Source organism: Balaenoptera physalus (genome assembly GCF_965194825.1).
Source record: "Balaenoptera physalus genome assembly, chromosome: 19".
In the NCBI taxonomy this organism is placed as follows: Eukaryota; Metazoa; Chordata; class Mammalia; order Artiodactyla; family Balaenopteridae; genus Balaenoptera; species Balaenoptera physalus.
This window is the reverse complement of record NC_138900.1, coordinates 3,438,170-3,456,319: the sequence shown is the minus strand read 5'-3', so window position 1 is coordinate 3,456,319 and position 18,150 is coordinate 3,438,170. Positions and strand designations below refer to the sequence as shown.

At 56.7% G+C, this 18,150-nt stretch overlaps 1 protein-coding gene across 8 annotated transcripts; it reads left to right on the top strand.

Moving 5' to 3' along the window:
- The first annotated feature begins 3,554 nt into the window (after window positions 1–3,554).
- On the top strand, window positions 3,555–17,679 carry EPS8L1 (EPS8 signaling adaptor L1). 8 transcript variants are annotated; one of them, XM_082436288.1, is made up of 20 exons: window positions 3,555–5,837; window positions 6,678–6,730; window positions 8,257–8,297; window positions 8,552–8,610; window positions 9,172–9,384; window positions 9,654–9,803; window positions 10,380–10,462; window positions 10,839–11,100; window positions 11,367–11,493; window positions 11,698–11,786; window positions 11,882–11,956; window positions 12,055–12,203; window positions 13,209–13,350; window positions 13,457–13,485; window positions 15,477–15,606; window positions 15,707–15,820; window positions 16,028–16,298; window positions 16,483–16,657; window positions 17,083–17,215; window positions 17,304–17,679. In XM_082436288.1, exons 2-20 carry the CDS (start codon window positions 6,714–6,716, stop codon window positions 17,388–17,390), a joined length of 2,346 nt encoding a protein of 781 aa, XP_082292414.1. In that variant the 5' UTR covers window positions 3,555–5,837; window positions 6,678–6,713; the 3' UTR covers window positions 17,391–17,679. The 8 variants fall into 8 exon arrangements, 7 of the variants coding, with proteins under 7 accessions (XP_082292414.1, XP_082292415.1, XP_082292413.1 ...); XM_082436289.1 differs by lacking the exon at window positions 3,555–5,837 and adding an exon at window positions 5,846–5,955 and having other exon boundaries at window positions 9,172–9,333; XM_082436287.1 differs by lacking the exon at window positions 3,555–5,837 and adding an exon at window positions 5,846–5,955.
- The last annotated feature ends 471 nt before the right edge of the window (window positions 17,680–18,150 follow it).

Sequence of the window (18,150 nt, the reverse complement as noted above, 5' to 3'; positions counted from 1 at the left end):
AACAAATTCAATAAAGACTTTAAAAATGGTCCACATCAAAAAAATCTTAAAAAAAAAAAAAAGATGGTTAATTTCAGGTCAATTTTTTTTTTTTAATTTGATCAAAACACTTCTACTGTACCGTCAATTTCTGATCCTTAGAGTGACACTGGGAACCCACAATCTACCCCCATCACCTTTCTGACTTCATGTCCTACCCCTCTGCCCTCAACACTCTGCTCCATAAACACTAGCCTTGCCGTGTGAGCATTCACCTCAGGACCTTTGCACTGGCCCTTGCCCCTGCCTGAAAATCTTTCCCCAGATATGCTCACACCTCACTCCCTCCAGAGCTTCACTCAAATATCATAGTCTCAAGGAGGACCTCCCCAACCAATAAAACCCCCCAAACACGTGCTGGACCTCCCTGGCGCTCTTCCCTGCTTTATGACCACCATGTGACATTCTACACATTTACTTTTTAATTTTGTTTTCTACAGGAATGTAAACTCCATAAGGACAGGTCTGGGGCCATTGAGTTCCCTGGCACCTAGAACAGTGCCTGGTGTAGAGGGGATGGTTAATAAACATTTGTTGAATGAATGGATAAATGTCCTGAATAAATGAATGGTCATTGGAAGCTTAGGATGGAGGCTGTCCATTGCTTGAGGTGTCAGATCAGGCACTGGGGTGCAGAGCTGCGTGTCTGCAGAACCAGCCCTTGTCACCACATGTGGATTTGGTCATTTAGTTATTGATTTATTCCTTCGTCTATTTTTCATCCGTTGGCTGAGCACTTAGCTGCTCTAAGCACTTTACACGTCTTTTCACACCTCATCTTCCCACCAGCCTTTACAGCAGGTACCAGGGCTTATGCTCCTTTTAGGGAGGAAGAAATGAGACTAATCGGAGAGTCACTTGCTCAGAGAGCAAAGTCACTTGTTTCAACCCAGGATCCAGACTCAAGTCTGTCTGGAGCCCTTTACCCATCACTTCCTCCTGGATGCAGGCCCCCAACATGGAAGCCAAATGCCTCCAGCTTCAGGAGACAAATCTGCCCTGGATCCCTCCCAGAGAATAAACAGCTGGCCACCAGCCTCCCTCCTCTCGCCAGGCCAGTTTTCAGACTCACCCTCCTGGTACTACTCCCCGCCCCCTCTCCAGGGCCAGCCGGTCTCAGAGGAATTTCAAGGAAAAACCTTTTCTAACCCCTTAGGTCCCAGGAAGACCTCCTCCGAGCTTCCACACTGCCGGAGAGACCTCCGTTTATGGCACGTTTCAGGCAACCCATGTTTGAGTCACCTCCCCACCCAGACAGGGAGCTTCTTGAGACTCAGGCTTGGGGCAAGTGCATTTGCGTTGAAGTTTGGCTACCCTATCCTTTGCAGTTGTCATGGTCAACACCAACATCATGACCATCCTCACAGCTGTCTCCAGTCTCATCTCCTCTGGCCAGCCACACCCCCACCTGCCCAGCCTCCCCAAGGTGTTCCCTCTGCCTAAAACCCTCTCTGCATTCCTGGCTCCGTCTTGAAATTCAGGTCAAGGCTCCCATGCCACCTCGTCAGAGAGGCCATCCCTGACTACCTCACCAGAAGTGGCCACACCTGCCTGCCCCTCAGTCACTCCATTTCTTCACATTTATTTCCTCCACAGAGATTACCACAATCTGAAAGTCTTATTCACGTGTGTGTCCCTACCTGTTTATCTTCTGTCTCCCCACCACACCCGCTAGAATGACAACAACACAAGGGCAGGGGTTTTGTCTGTCTAGCACTTAGAACATGCTTGGTACACAGTAGGTGCTTGAGTATTTGCTACTACATGACTTTGGGACTTTGCATACACCACTCCTCAAGCTTAGAATATCATTCCTTGCCACGTCTTCCTTGGCGAACTCCTATTCATCCTTCAGAACCCCATCCAGTTATCACTTAACCTGGGTAGTCTTCTTTGACTGCCTCACATACCCACCACAAAGTTGGAATAAGTGTCTCCTCTGGGGACACTCAATGCCCTGTTGCCACCTCCAGCAGTGCGCATTTCACTGTGAATTGCTACCGTGGGTGCCAGCAGGGTCTATTTCTCCAACTGACCTGACTTCTTGAGGGCAAAGGATGAGGCACAATTAGGTCTCAGGGACCATTTATTGAATGAATGAATGAATGAATGGACAAATATGTAAGTAAATATATCTCCCTGAGACCCAGCTCCCATCTTATTTATATGCCCTGCCCCAACAAGCTGCCAGACCTGTGAATTCGACCTCCCTCCTTGTCCTAGGAATTCATCAGCAAATCCTACAGTTGGGGGACAGATGTGGGGGGCATGCCTTGGGCGAGGAGGATGAGGGAAGAGATGGGGTGCTTTCAGATATGACATACAGAGGATCTTGGCTTAACAAGCAGCAGTGAGAATTCTGTTTGGTTCCTGGGATCTTCCAACAGAGAGAATAAACAATCCAGTTCCCCAAAAACAAAGCTATCCCAGTTCAGGGACAGAGGCAAATTCAGACCCACAGAGTCCTAAAGTTCACTCAGTAAAAGGCCCTCTACTGTCGGTGTTTTGGTGCCGGGTCCCCCCGGTGAGTGCCTCCACCCAGGGCTGACTGAGTCAGACTCTGCAGGGGTGTGAGCCTCCTCTGGTATTTGGGAACCACGTGCTACAGTTTGGAGAGAGGGAGGCGCCTCCTTTGTGGCAGGGAAGAAGGAAGGAGGCCTTGGGCCCTGAACGAGGGCGGAGGCTCGGGTTTTGGTCTCACCTGCTGCTCCGGAGCACGAAGGAGCTGCTGTCGGTGAGGCCTGGGGGCGCCTGCGCTCCACCGCCCTTCTCCCTCAGACTCAGGGCCCAGGCCCCCCTCAGACCCAGGGGTCCAGGCCCCCAGCCCCTCCCCCCTCAGACCCAGGGGTCCAGGCCCCCAGCCCCTCCTCCCTCAGACCCAGGGGTCCAGGCCCCCAGCCCCTCCCCCCTCAGACCCAGGTACCAGGTCCCCAGCCCCTCCTCCCTCAGACCCAGGGATCCAGGCCCCCAGCCCCTCCCCGCCCAGACCCAGGGGTCCAGGCCTCCAGCCCCTCCTCCCTCAGACCCAGGGATCCAGGCCCCCAGCCCCTCCCCGCTCAGACCCAGGGCCCAGGCCCCCAGCCCCTCCCCCCTCAGACCCAGGGATCCAGGCCCCCAGCCCCTCCCCCTTCAGACCCAGGGGTCCAGGCCCCCAGCCCCTCCTCCCTCGGACCCAGGGGTCCAGGCCCCCAGCCCCTCCCCCTTCAGACCCAGGGGTCCGGCCCCCAGCCTCTCCTCCCTCAGACCCAGGACTCCTGGCCCCCGACTCCCACTGAATGCCTTTACAAGGACACTTCTCTCCACCTGCGCATGAAGAAAGGGCCTGGGCTCAGCCAGATCTGCATTTGTCATGGCCCAGAGCCACTGAGACTTGGACTAGTGGCCTCCCCACTCTGAGCCTCTGTCTTCTCTATCAGCGGGGTACCAGAACCAGCCCCGTCTGCCTCACGGAGAGTAAAGGGTCTGCTCTTTCCCTCGGACTCCAAACCAGGCAGGGAAAGCTCAGAAAACCTTTGTGGCATGGATGTGCCAGGGACACAGAGTGACAGAAGCCGGACACAGAAGAGCACAGGACCCTCTCCCTGCTGCACGGAGGAGGGGGGCAGTGGCTGCTCGCCCAGCTGGTCGCTATGTCTCTGTGCCCAGCAGTGCCCGCACACTCGCTGGCTAGATGGCCCTCCCCTCCGTGGCTCAGGCGGCTCCTGGCCTGGAACACTCCTCCCTCTTCCTCCAGGCCACCTGGGGCTGCCAAACTTGCCCTTCAGGTTTAGCTCTGGCCACCGCACCCCTCCTCCTTCAGGAAGCCTGCCCTGACCCTCTGAGCAGCCGCTTCCAGGCTTCCAAGGCACCCTTAGCGTCTGCCATTATAGGACCTGTGGAAAGAAAGACCTCATCCACGTGGTTGCTAACACTTCTTCCCTAGGATTTTCTCTTCGTCGGGTACTGTACTAAGAGCTCTCCATAACCTCCTTTAATCTTCCCAGTGCTGTTATCCCCATTTTACAGATGGGGGACTGGGGCACAGAGAGGTTAAGTAATTTGCCCAGGGTCACACAGCTAGATAGGGGCCTGGACCATGAGGTGGTGGCACAGAGTAACAACCAAGATGCAGTGTCTAAACTGTATGGCCTGGGCTCACCATCTCTACCACTTATTAGCTGTGTGATTATAGACAAGTTACTTAACTTGAATATGTCTCAGTTTCTTCATGTATAAAATGGGGATAATTGAACCCATTTCATAGGATGTTGTGAGGTTTATACAAACAAACACACACACACACACACACACACAGGTACTCAGAAGAGGATATAAGCACACAATAAGTATTACCAAAATTATTAAGTGGCAAAGCCAGGACCCGAACCCACACCCACCTGGGCTCTTCACCATCACACCACACAATATGATTCTCTCTCTTTCTGTCTGTTCTTTCTTCCCCATCAATCCAGGACAAGGATGTGTCTTCTCTGGTTTCCAGCCTCTCTTAGTATAGACTGTGGGGTCAACATGTGTTCAGTGAAGCAATAATGCACATGAGTGCACCAAATGCAAAAACTCAGTAATTGAACAAATGTCACTCTAGCACTTACTACGTGCAAGACCCTATTCTATATGCTGCAGATACATTGGGGGGCTGAACATACAATAGCCTTTGTCGTCATGAAGCTTACATTCTAATGGGGAAGACATAAAATAGACAAACAGGTAATATAGTGTGTTACAGGGTGATAAATGATCTGGAGAAAAACTAAATGTTGGGGGAGGGGGAAGAGACTCTGAAGGAGGGAAGGGTCAGAGGTGCTGCCATGTTAAACAAGGTTGCCAGCCAGGCCTCCCTGAGGTGGTGCCATTCAAGCAAAGACCTGAAGAAGATGAGGGAGCAAGCCTCTTCTCATCTGAGGATATGAGAAGAGCTTTCCAGGCAAAGGGTACAGCAAGTGCAAAGGCCCTGAGGCAGAATGGCATCTGGGTACTCAAGGAGCAAAGGAAGAGATGAGGTAGGGTACCATCACTTAAGACCTTGTAGAAGGTCTTCTCTTTTATCCAGAGAAATGGGGAGCCACCGAGGGCTTTTGAGAGTGGAGTGACGTAAGCTGATTTAGGTTTCTATGGGGTCCATGCATTGAGACCGGACTGGGGAGGAAGACAGCAGGGAGACCACTGCATGTGTAACTCTGAGCAAGTCTCTGAGCCCTTGTGAGCCTCAGTTTCCTCATCTGCAAAATGGAGACACCCCAACACTCCCTTCACTGGGTTCGGGGAAGAAGCGGCGTGTATAACTCGGTCAGCGAGGACCATGGCACAGGGGAAGTTCTCGAAAGGAGATTTTTATGCCTGAGGAACCTGTTCATTTTTGTGATGCCCTCGGAGCAGAGTTGGGCATTGAGTCTTAGCCGTCATTGTCATCGGGAATTACTGAGGGACATTTCCAAAGGAGGAGGGAAGGGGAGGGCTGGGGGCCGAGGGCACCGGTGGAGATAGGAACCCCAGACAGGAGGTGTGCACAGAGCAGGGATGGACACCAGCCCTGGAGATGGAAAGGTGGCTCCGGGTTCAAAGCCCACCCTTCCACATTGACCATGAAGAAGAGGCAATCAACTTCGCAGAGGTACCAGGAGAATTCGAAGGGGGTATTTCTGACGCGTGAAGGAGTGTGACATCGAATTACTGTAGTTCTTGTTCTCCTGTTGTGATGGAGACAATTAAGTGTTCTGGCTCCCCTGAGGACATCCCAGCCGGCGCCCTGGGTCTGTCAGCCAGCCCCGCCCAGGGGCCACTCCAGCAGGCTGTACCAGGTGAGTGCTCAGGTATGCGGAGGAGGGAGGGCCCTGGGAGTGAGCAGGAAGGAGAGGCCCCTGTCTGGAAGGGAGAGAAGAGCTCAGAGCCTCCCGTCTGACAGAGCTTGAGCAGCAGGTGAGGAGGGGGCCCAGGGAAGAGAGCTGGGTCCTAGCGAGGAGGGGCTGGAGGTGGGGACTCCTGGGTCTGGGGGAGGGAGCAGGGGGCCCAGACTCTTGGGTCCAGACACAGGAAAGGCTGGGGGAACTAAAGTCTAGTCTGAAGAGCTAGGGGCTGGAGGTCGGACCCTAACGCCTAAGGGAAGACTATGGGGTCGTAGGGGGCTGAAGAATTGGGTGAATGGTTCTCTGAGGAGACTTGGTGTCAAAACCCTTTAGTTCCAAGGGACAAGGAGCTCCGAGTTCTGGACTCCTGGGCCCCTGAGAAGGTAAAAGGCTAGAAGACAGGGAGACAGGATCCCTGGGTAGAGGAAGGAAAATGGAGTACACATAGACTAGGGAGCTGCATGTATGGAGCCCTGAGGAATTGGGGGTGGGGAAGTGTACCAGGGGTGAAGGAGGAGGGGCGGGGGGCCCGGACCCCTGGGGCTGAGGGAGGAGGGTCGGGGGGCCCGGACCCCTGGGTCTGAGGGAGGAGGGTCGGGGGGCCTGGATTCCTGGTCTGAGGGAGGAGGGCCTGCAGGTCTAGATTCCTGGTCTGAGGGACAAGGGCCTGAGGGCCTGGACATCTGGGTCTGAGGGAGGAGGGGCTGGGGGCCCGGATTCCTGGTCTGAGCTGGGAGGGGCAGGAATCATAGGTCCTGCGATCAGGCCAGGCCTCACCTCTTTGCTGGCTCCCAGGGCTCCAGGTGGCAGGAGCTCCCCATTCTCGGCACCATGAACACCAGCACTGGGTAAGGACCCCCGCCCACCAGGTCCCCCGGCCGCCCCACCCTTCCCCCCCCCCCCGACCCTTTCATCCACACCCGCAGGTGGCATTTACAGCAGCCCAGGCCTGGACACTCTGAAGACCACCTGAGCTGCCTCCCTCCTGCTGCCAAGCAGACAGACCTGGGTTCAAATCCAGGCGCTAACTTTCAGCAGTGGTGTGGCCCTGGCCAAAGGACATCACCTCTTTAAGCCTCAGTCCCTCCTCCGTGAAACAGGGACAATTTTGAGAGCTTGATCGGCTAATGCACATACAGGACTTAGCAGAGCATCTGACCAACAGCAGGTGTTCAACTCATGAGAACTGCTAGGCTATCATTGTTACCTTTTCTTTTTCTTTTTTTGGCTGCGCTGCGTGGCACATGGGATCTTAGTTCCCCAACCAGGGATGGAACCCGGGCACTGAAATCACTGAGTCCTAACCATTGGACCTCCAGGGAATTCCCAGTTGTTATATCTTATTATTAAATATTGACCCTTTGCTAAAAACTCAGGGCTGTTTATAATGAAGGGTCAAGTCTCCTGGAGTGAGCAGGGAGAAGGATAAAGAGAGAAGCATGGGAATAGCTGCACGGGAGATGGAAGGGAATGAGTTCTCCAGCCCAGAGGTAATCAAATCGTGGGGAGATTTGACTGACAAGAGCGGGATGAGGAGCAGAGGTTTGACTAAAAGAGTTTCTCATCCTTCATCTCTCATCTCCGACCCCAACCAAGCTCTGAGTTTCTGTTATTTCTGTGGAAATGGGGACTCGAGAATTCTTCTCAGAGAAAGTGACCTTGAAGAGGAGGTCGAGCGCAAGAGACAGAGAAGGATTTGGCTGAAAAGAACCTGGCCCGTGGGGGTAGGAGGAGAAGAAGATAACTTTCCATCTACTCCCAATACTAATGCTACTGTAAAAAATCCCATTTATTGGGAGTTCCCTGGTGGTCTAGTGGTTAGGATTTCACGCTTTCAGTGCCGTGGCCCAGGTTCAATCCCTGGTCAGGGAACTGAGATCCTGCAAGCCATGCCGCACAGCGCAGCCACAATAAAAAACCCATTTATTGAGCAACTACTGTGTGTTAAGCCCTTTGCATCATCATAATAATGATAATAACAGTTACTAAGGCTGCACAACATTCCAACTGCATCACCTCATTGAATTCGCCCAACAGACCTACCAGACAGACACTATAGGGTAACTAACCCCTGTCTTACAGAAAGGGAAACTGAAGCAGGAGAGATTGTCTCCCACCCGGGGTCTTATGACAAAGCAGTAGCTGACAGGGGATTCGAACCCAGGTCTGTGTGACAGCAGAGACCACACTCGCCACCACCACCCAGTACCACTGCCATACTTGTCTTGTTAAAGTCCAGCTCTGGCCCTGCGCTCCCCTGCTCAAAACCCTCCATGGCTCCCCACTGCCCTCACAAGCTCTGCTTGGCACTCAAAACTCCCATGATCTGCCCCCAATTCCCAAGGCCCCTCTCACCCCTCTTTTCCTTCACTAGCCCAGAAGCTTCTCCCAAACGGAGTGCCAAGTCTATCTATGGTGAGTTGAGGGGCAAGGAAGCCCCGGGCCAAGAGAAACTAGGTCTGAGGGAGGAGGTAACTGAGGACCCAAACTCCTGGATCTGATGGGGGAAGGGTTTGGGGGTCTGGACTCCTTTTCTGAGGGAGGAGGGGGCTGGGGGGCTGGACTCCTGGGTCTGGAGGGGAGGGGGCTGGGGGTCTGGACTCCTGAGTCTGAGCGGGAAGGGGCTGGGAGCTGGGTCTCCTGTAGCCATTCTCCTTCTCCCCCCACAGAACAGAGGAAGCGTTACTCCACTGAGGTTATGGCCGATGTTTCCCAATATCCTGTCAATGTGAGTCTGGGGTCTGTGTCGCCACGGGGAGTCTTGCAGGAGGCAAGGCAGGCCTGAGGAGATGGGGGTGTGGAAAGCGGTTGGACCTCCAAGCAGAAAGAACTTGGGAAACTCAGTTTGCTCATCTGCAAAATGGACTTCTTCTGCCTTGCTTCAGATGTGGGTATTCAGTGGAGGAACTCAATTCCACTTGAATCTGCCAACTTTTCCTCTGGACCAACTTCTGTGCTGGATAGTTGGACCACAGGGACAAATCAGATGCAATCCTGGATGAGCAGGGGTCAGACAAGGTCCAGAGGCACCAGCAAAATTGCCAGGTGCTCTAACGGAGGTAGAGCTGCTTAGAAGGAACTAGATATAATCCAGACCATTCTCTGCCTTCAAGGGGTCTAGCTGGAGAGCTAGACGCAGGAAAGACACACAAAGGGCACTGGGAGGAGGTGGGGCAGGTGATCAGAGAAGGCTTCCCAGAGGAGGTGTGGTTAGTCGCAGGCTGGAAGGCTGATTCCAGGGGATTCTCAGCCCACCTGGCTTCATCCTGGGACTCGCTGCTTTCTCCAGCACCTGGTGACCTTCTGCCTGGGTGAGGAGGATGGCGTGCACACGGTGGAGGACGCCTCGCGTAAGCTGGCCCTCATGGACAGCCAAGGCCGCGTCTGGGCCCAGGACATGCTGCTGCGCGTGTCTCCCAAACACGTTGCGCTGCTGGACCCAGTCTCCAAGGTGCCACGGGGCATGTGGGTGGAAGGAGCAGCTTGGACTGAGCCGGCCAAGGCATGGAGAGCCCTAGGGACGTCAGGGATCTGAGTGTGAATCTTGATTCCTGCACGTCCTTCCTCTGGAAACTTTGGCAAGGGACCCCCGCCCCCTTTTTGAGCCTCATTAGCCCCATCTATTAAACAGGGGTGTTATCCCTGGCCCCTCAACTTGGGGTGGAGGTTGCCGTGCGCAGTGCCTGTACGTGCTGGCACTGCTGTCACCACTTAGGAGTATCCTTGGCTCAGGGTCTCAGTTTACCCGCTGTCCCACCCTCCACCCCACAGGAGGAGCTGGAGTCGTACCCGCTGAGCGCCATCGTGCGTTGCGACACGGTGATACCGCCGGGCCAGAGCTGCTCACTGCTGCTGCTCGTGTGCCAGGAGCCCGAGCGCACGCAGCCCGACGTGCACTTCTTCCAGGGCCTGCGTCTGGAGGTGAGCGAACCGGGGCCGGGGCCACAGCCCAGAACAGGGCTGAGACCCTGCGGATTCCGGGGGCGGAGCTGAAACTGGGCGGAGTCCGGAGCCGGACCTCCAACGGGGTGGGACCTCTAAGACGGGGGGCATGGTGTGCGGCAAAGACGGGGTCAGGGCCAGCGGAGGGGGCGCGCCCTGTAAAGGAATTCTGGGAGGGAGGGGGATTTGAGGACAGATTGAACGTAGGGTCGAGAAGGAACGGGAGGGCAGAATGGAGACGGAGGCTAAGAGCTCGGACAGAACGTGGACAGAACATGGAAGTGAGGGTCTTGGGGAGCAGCCAGAACTAGGATGGGAGTGAGTGTGGTCTAGGGGCGAAGTGCCATCTGGATGGGGCCTCCGTGGTTGGGGGAGTGGCCTAAGGCAGGGACAGTCTAAGGGCCGGGGTGTGAGTTTAGGGCGTGGACGTGCGTGGGCGCAGTGCGTAAGCGATGACTGGACGTGGTCTGGGGCCGAGCTGAGGAATCGATCCGGAGAGCCGCCTGGGCGGGCAGTGGGTGGGTAGGGGTCGTGGCCTGACGGCGTGATTGACAGGCGGAGTTGATCCGAGAGGACATCCAGGGGGCTCTGCACAACTACCGCTCGGGCCGCGGGGAGCGCAGGGCGGCGGCGCTCAGGTAAGGGGGCCGGACTGCAAGCGGGGGAGAAGAGACGACGGGGAGGTCTCTGGGGGGCCGGCTCCCCTCTTTGGGCCTTAGTTTCCCCATCCGAGAAATCGGTGGATACCACTAGCCTAGAGCAGAACGAGTTTTAAATGGAGTCAAACAAACCCTGTACCAAGTGTACTCCCCTCCCGTCGGTTTCTCCTCCCTCTGCCTCAGTTTCCCTCCGGAGAGGTGCTCTCCCATCCCCTATATATCGGATTTCTCCCTACCACTGAGATCCTAGGTTTGACCCCTTTGGGCCACAGTGTTTCAGATTGAAGGCCCGAATTTCTCCTCTCCCCGGATCCCTCGGTGTGCCCAGCCTCAGTTTCCCCTTCTTCCCCTGCAGGGCAACGCGAAAGGAGCTGCAGTGCCACCCCTCTCCCGCCGCCGAGACCCCGCCCCCGCAGCACCGCCCGACGGTCCGCGCCGCGATCAACACGGCGGAGCCAGCCGCGGGCCGCGGGCGACCCCAGGCGGACCCCATCCCAGAGACTGAAGAGATGCGGAGGCCGGGCCGGGCGGAGGTCTGCAGCAGCGCTGACCCGGCCTCTCGGGACCTGGGCCCCCGGGGCCCAGACCTGGCCAGTCAGCAGGCGGAGTGGGAAGTGGTGAGTGAGGCGGGGCTAGGGCCGGGGCGGGACTGGCTGCAGGTGTGAATCTTCTGTCAGGGGGTGGGGCTTGGTTCTGGGGACTTGGTCAGACTTCTGGGGGTGTGGCCGGGGGTGTGTGTGACAGAATGGGGGCAGGGTCAAGCATCAGAGGGCGTGGCCTGGCCTGAATGTGCCTAAGCGCTCTTGGTTTGAGAGGGCTTGGACAGGGGGGATGAGGGTCCGAGATTCAGGGGTCCCACGCATCCCCCTGCTCTGCCCCCCAGGACATCCTGAACCACGTGTTCGACGACGTGGAGACCTTCGTATCAAGGCTGCAGAAGTCTGCCGAGGCCACCCGAGTGCTGGAGCACCGAGAGCGCAGCCGCAGGACCCGGCACCGGGAGGCGGGGGGTGAGGAGGCGCCACCGAGAGGCAATCCTGAACACCCCCTTCCTGGCCACTCCCAAATATCCACCCGCTCCCTTGGGTCTCCCCTAGCGCCCCCTGCCAGTTTCACTCCCTATCGCGATCTCACTGGGTCTCTGCCTCTCTCTTCGACCCTGCCTGACGCTGTCTGCATGTCCCCCATCACCGCGCCTGCCTCTCTACCCACAGAGGGCCTCCTGACGCTGCGGGCCAAGCCGCCCTCAGAGGCTGAGTTCATCGATGTGCTTCAGAAAATCAAGTACGCCTTCAGCTTGCTGGTGAGGACGCGTTCATCTCGGGGCGTCAGGGGGCGAGGGGAATAACAAACCTGACCTGTCCGCGCACTAATACCAGCACCTTCCCGGCTCCACAGGGCCGGCTGCGCGGCAACATCGCCAACCCCTCCTCCCCAGAACTGCTGCACTTCCTGTTCGGACCTCTGCAAATGGTGAGACACCCCCGGCCTCAGCCCTCAGGGCTGCCTGCAGCAGGAGGGTTCCACTTCAAGAAGGTCTGATAGCTTGCCCACTCCTGCGCCCCTGCCAGATTGTGGACACCTCGGGCGGCCCCCAGTTTGCGAGCTGCGTGCGGCGGCCGCATCTGACTTCCGAGGCTGTGGCGCTGCTGTGGGACAACGTCACCCAACTTGAAAACACGCTCTGGACCTCGTTGGGGGACTCTTGGACCCGCCCGGGGTAAGGGGCGGGGCTGGGAGGCTGGGTCGTGGTGATTGGAGAGACAGGCCTGGAAGGCAGGAGGCGTGGTGATTCAGGGGCGGGGCGGGGGGCTGGGAGCGTGGTGATTGGAGGGACAGGGCTGGGAAGCAGGAGGCGTGGTGATTTAGGGGTGGGGTTGAGAGGAAGTGGCGGGGCTGTTGGAAAGATGGGGCTAGGAGGGTAGGTTAGTTGTGGGGCTTAGCTAGAGGGTGTCGCCAAAGAAATTGAAGTTCAGGTGGGACTAGGTCAAATGCCACGATTCGATTGGAGGGAAGGTCAGCAGCTTTGCGTGGCGTATGAAACGGTCTGCTGAGCCTCTTTGGTGGTGTGGCAGTGCCCGTGGTTCTCTCCTAGGCAGGCCTATCAACTCCAGGCTCTGTCGTAGTAATTTGTACCCAGGACCTGTCCTCTCAGTCACTCACCTTTCCCCAAGGAGTGTGTTGTTTTTTCTGTTTAAAAAAGTTGCAAAAATAAATCTTAAAGTTAGGTAGTTAGGTTTTTCGTAGCATGATTAAAAAAAAAAAAAAAAAAGACTCAAAAACTCAAACCGGAATAAAAGGCAGGACTTAGAGGAATGAAGTGAGGCTATGCCAAAGGGGCGGGCTTAGGAAACGTTTGGTCTGTGGTTTTGGAAAGGGGGCGCAGTCTTTGCGCTTGGAGGCTGAGAGCTTCAAGGGAGTACGTGCAGAGCTAGATGCTGGGCTTAGGGGAAAGGGACGGGATGTGTGTAGCTAGAAACATGGTTTGGAATCAGAGGTGAGATTCAGAGGCCAGGGCGGAGCATGAATGGAATCAGGGTATTTACAAATATAGTTGATGTCGTGGATGCAGCTTAGAGGCAGGGGCAGGGCTTGGCAAAAGGGGGCAAGATTAGAATTGCTGGAATAGAACAAGGCTTAAGGGGAGGGGGAAAACTTCATGAAGTTACTGACAGGGAGGTCAGACCAGGATCCCTGAGGATCCCTTGCCCCTCCTTGGCTGCAGGATGGAGCTACCCTCAGAGGAGGGACCCCCATACAGACCTGAGTTCTACAGTGGCTGGGAGCCCCCAGCCACGGACCCACAGGGCCGCGCCTGGGAGGACCCAGTAGAGAAACAGCTACAGCACGAGCGGCGGCGCCAGCAGGTGAGGCTAAGGCTTAAGCTCCCCCAGGTGACACAGGGGGGCCGTGACTTGGAATTCTGGGGCGCAGGCCTGGCCCCAGCTGATCTACTGCTCTCATCTCCTGCAGCAAAGCGCTCCTCAGGTCGCTGTCAATGGGTGAGTGTCAGTGGGTGAGTCGGGTCAGGTGGGGTCAAGGAGGGGTGCGTCCTGGGGGCTCCCAGCGCTGACTCCGCTTCCCCTTTTTTCTTTTTCCTTTTGTCTTCCCGGCTGTTCGAAGGTGGGTGAGGTGGCAATGAGGCAGGGGCCGGGGCTGGGAAAGGGGGGAGGATCAACGAGGGAGGGAGTGGGGCCCAGACTTCTGGGTTCAAGGGAGGAGGGAACTGGAGGCCCAGATTCCAGGGTCTAAGGGAGGAGGGTGCTGGGAGTGGGTAAAGTCTGAGAGGGACCCCTAGATCCCCAAAGGTCTGGAAGAAGGCAGTTTGGTTTCCCAGGGCCTGGGAAGCTCCCTGCCTGGGTCCCTATATGGACAGAGTCCTGGGTGTTGGAGAGAAGAGGCTGGGGAATTAGATATTGGGTTTTGAAGAAGAGCTCAAGTCTGGTGCTTGGGACCTTGGAGACCCAGGGAAATAGGCTTGGGACTTAAAGGGCCAAGGGGCAAGTTTCTGGGAAAGTTAGGAAGTGGTAGTATCTCTGGGCTCCTGAGAGAGGTAAAGGCTGGGAGGCTGGACCCTTGCTTTCCCAAGGCTCTAGAGCAATTGTCTCAGTCCCTGCTGGGTGTCACACTGGGACCTTTTAAGCGTTAAAAGGTCGAGGAAATTAAAGCTTGAGATCTGGACTCCTAGGTCTCTGGAGGAGGAAAGAACTGGGGGTGCAAATTCATAGTTCCAACAAGCAATGGCGGTGCAGACTCTTGGGTCCCGGGGGAAGAAGGGCCTAGAGGAGCTAGGATTCCTTGGGCAAGTCGCGGGGCAGATGGGAGGGAAACTGCGTGGGATGAGAAGACAACAAAGCAGCAGGTCTGGAGGAGCAGACGGGGGTCTGGGTGAGGGCTCGGGCAGAGAGTCTCAGCAGAGACGGCGGCGTGCTGGGAGCTGGCGCCGGCCCCACACAGGGGGTGCCTCGGCCCTGAAGACTCCCCTCTCCCTTGCACAGGTAGGCCTGATCCGGGCTGAGGTGCCTTTTACTGGGCTGTCAGAGCTAAAAGTCTGCTCCCCCTCCCCCCAGCTGCCTGGTCTAGCGGACCCCCCCTCTCGGTGCGCTTCTGAACCTTGAGCTTGACACCCACAGTTTTTTTTTTTTTTTACACCCACAGCTTTTAACTCACCTTTTTTTTTTGCGCTTCAAGTTCTTTGCAGGGGGCAGGAGGGGAATGGAAATAATAATAATCCCTCCCTGAAAGAGGGAGAAGTCTGTGAGGTTGTACAGGCTAGCAGTTAGGAGCTCAGGGTCATGGGAGCACTCAGGTTCACGTCCAGCTGTGTGCAAGTAGAATGGAATTACTCAGGACATGAGCTCTGGGGCCAGCCTGCCCGGGTCCCAGTCTGACTACACCTCTTTCTTGCTCTGTGACCTTTACATCACCGTGTCACTTTATATCACTGTTCCTTTCCTGTAAAATGGAGATAATAATTGGGTCTCTGGAGGGAGGAAGGAACTAGGGGGTCCAAACTCATGATTCTACCAAGTGTTGTCTCTAGCATCAAATCAGCTAATATATGTAGCAGACTTTGAACAGTGTCTGGCATGTAATAAGTGCTATATAAGTGTTAACTATTGTTTTTATTATGCTTATGAGTTATCATTATGCATAAGTCCAGTACACAGTAGATGCTCAATAAATAGCAGCTGTCTCTAGCTGTGTAATCTGGGGAGAGTCATTTTATTTCTCTGAGCCTGAATGTTCTCAACTATAAAATGGAGCTGATGCTAGTACTCATATCACGTGCTTACTGCATGGTGCCAGGCACATAAGGAGCACAATATATTCAAACCGGTATTCCAATTTCAAACCTGTGTTAACAGTATTAACCTGCCTCCCCTGCCTCGACCCCTGCTTGGCTTTAACCCCAGCTCACACCAACACCCTACAGTCCAGAGCAGTGGAGCTGGCTGTCTCCTTACCCGCCAACCCTTCCCCTTCTCCTCAGTCACCAAGACCAGGAACCAGAAGCTGAGCCCCAGGGGCTGGAGCCGGCGGGAAAGTGGGTCCTATGTAATTATGACTTCCAGGCGCGCAATAGCAGTGAGCTGCCCGTCAAGCAGTGGGACATACTGGAGGTCAGAGGAGTGGGGGACGGGGTCGGGGGCTGGGGGGCTGGAGTCCACCCAGCCCTAGCTACAGACACAGCCTCTGAACCCTCCCCTGTACCTCTTCCAGGTCCTGGATGACCAGCGCAAGTGGTGGAAGGTTCGGGACCAGAGGGGACAGGAGGGATATGTACCCTATAATATCCTGACACCCCACCCGGGGCCGCGTGGGGGCCGCAGCCTGGTGAGCCAGGGCAGACTCCTGGGTCTTGAGGGAAGAGGGGCTAGGGATCAGATCCTGCGTCCTGGGAACAAGAGGCGCGGGGGATAAGGGGTCAAAGTCACTGGCAGGGGAAGTGGCTGAGGATTCGGAAATTCACCTCCAGGCGAAGGGGACTGGGACTCAGTCCTCTTTGTGATCCAGGTGCTCTCCTCTTTTTCCCCTCTCTAGGAGAGTAGCACTCCCTTTCCTCCTCCACCACCAGTGTCGGCCCCGGCTCCGGCTCCCCCTCCACCACCAGCGCCGGCCGTGGCTCCGGCTCCCCCTCCCCCACCAGCCTCGGCCCCGGCTCCTCCCCCCCCGCCCCCTCCCCCACCAGCGCCGGCCCTGGCTCCGGCTCCCGGTCCCCGACCAGCGCGGAACCAGGCTCCGGCTCCGTCTCGGTCTCGGTCTCCCAGGGACAGCTGCGAGAGCCTCAACAACTTGGACTCCAGCAAGAAGGGTGAGTGGTGCGGGCACCCCTTCGAGGGAGCGGTCCTTGTCCTCGCTTTCCAGGCAGGGAAACCGAGGCTCAGAAAGATTAAACGGACTCCCGACCCATCACGAGGACGCTGGAGGTCCCCGACCCTCTGAGCCCAGGGCCCGTCGCCCTGAGTCCGCCCTCCCTCCCGGTTTCCCGCCTGCAGAGAAATTCTCCCAGATGCTCAGTATCAACGAGGAGCTGCAGGCACGCCTGGCCCAGGGCCTCATGGGCCCCAGCCGCGCAGCCCCGGGGCCCCGCACCCCGGAGCCGCAGCTCAGCCCGCGCTCCAACGCTTCGGAGGTCCGCGCCTGGCTGCAGGGCAAGGGCTTTAGTTCAGGGTGAGTTTGGCAGGTGCCGGCTAGGGGATCCTGAGATACCGGCGCTAGAGGCGGAGCGCTCCGATTGACCCAGAGGGGGCACGGCAGACCACGGGAGACTGGGATTGGTCCAAAACGGGGGTCTGTCTGATAGCAACTATGACTGTCAGGCTGTGATTGGCATGTTTTTCCAGGCTCCGATTGGAGTCTCCAGGGAAGCCCCGCCTCCCTTGGAAGGCAGCCCCCCCCACCACCACCACGGCGCGCTATGATTGGTGGATGGGGATTCAGGAGCCATCAGCAGCGGCCGCCCCCCGGCTTGAGAGCTAGAATGCTGCTCAGATTGGACAAAGGGCTAAGCGGGCGTAAAGTGGTTGGTGGGGCTGAGGAGGCTTGAGCCGTGATTGGCCAACAGGCCTGACTGTGCCCTGGATGCCCCTGCTCAGGACCGTGGCCGCGCTAGGCGCACTGAGCGGCGCGCAGCTATTCTCGCTGCAGAAAGAGAAGTTTCGGGCGCTGAGCCCCGAGGAGGGGGCGCGCGTGTACAGCCAGATCACAGTGCAGCGCTCGCTGCTGGAGGTGAGGCAGGCGCTCGTCCCCGAGCCCGGACGGGGGAGGGCGCTGAGGGCTCTGCCTCCAACGTCCTGATTTTCCACCCCCGCTCCAGGACAAAGAGAAAGTGTCAGAGCTGGAAGCGGTAATGAAGAAGCAAAAAAAGAGGCTGGAAGACGAGGTGGAAACGGAAGTCATTTGATCCTTCCCCGCCCCTCTGCTAAGTTTCCAGGCAGCAGCCCCGCGGGAGAACGGACTCTGCAGACTGCCCCCACCAACGGAAGTAGATCCCTCCAGGGATCGCCGACCTGTTCCAGCCTTGGTCTTACCCCGTCCGGTTAGATAAATCGGCCCGCCCATAATGGAGTCTCCTGAGAAGTGCTCTCGGATTGGCCGAGAACGGGCATTGAGACAATTTAGGGCAAGTGCTTTCGCTCGGGAGCCCTGCGTATTGTGATAATGCTGCCCAGTCTATAAATAGCCTCCTCTTAGCAGGCGGTGTCAACTGCTGTCCCTTCTCTACCCGGGTACCAGGGGCCATGAACCTGCCCCTCACCCCAGCAACAGCCTCACAGGAAAGGAATCTAGCAGATGTCCCCACTCTCTTTGGTTTCTTTCTCTGAATCCTCCCAGCTCAGGCTTCCTCCTGACCACCCAGCCTCCAGTCTATCCTCTAGTTCACTCCAGAGGGATCTTCTGAACACCCAATGCCCCAGTCCACCCCTTGCTCAAAATCCTTTTCTGGCTCCCCATCGCCGTCTTATCCCCATAGCCTGGCATTCGAGGCCCTGAGTGGTTTGGTCCCTACGTCTCCAACCTCGTCTCTCACCTCCTCATCCCCAGTGCATTCTGGTCCTGCCCTTCTCCACACACTCCCCAAACCCCTTCAACCACTGGGGTTTTAACAATTGCTGGTTTCTGCTGGCTGTAACGATTCTCTGCCTGTTGAACTCCTATTCAGC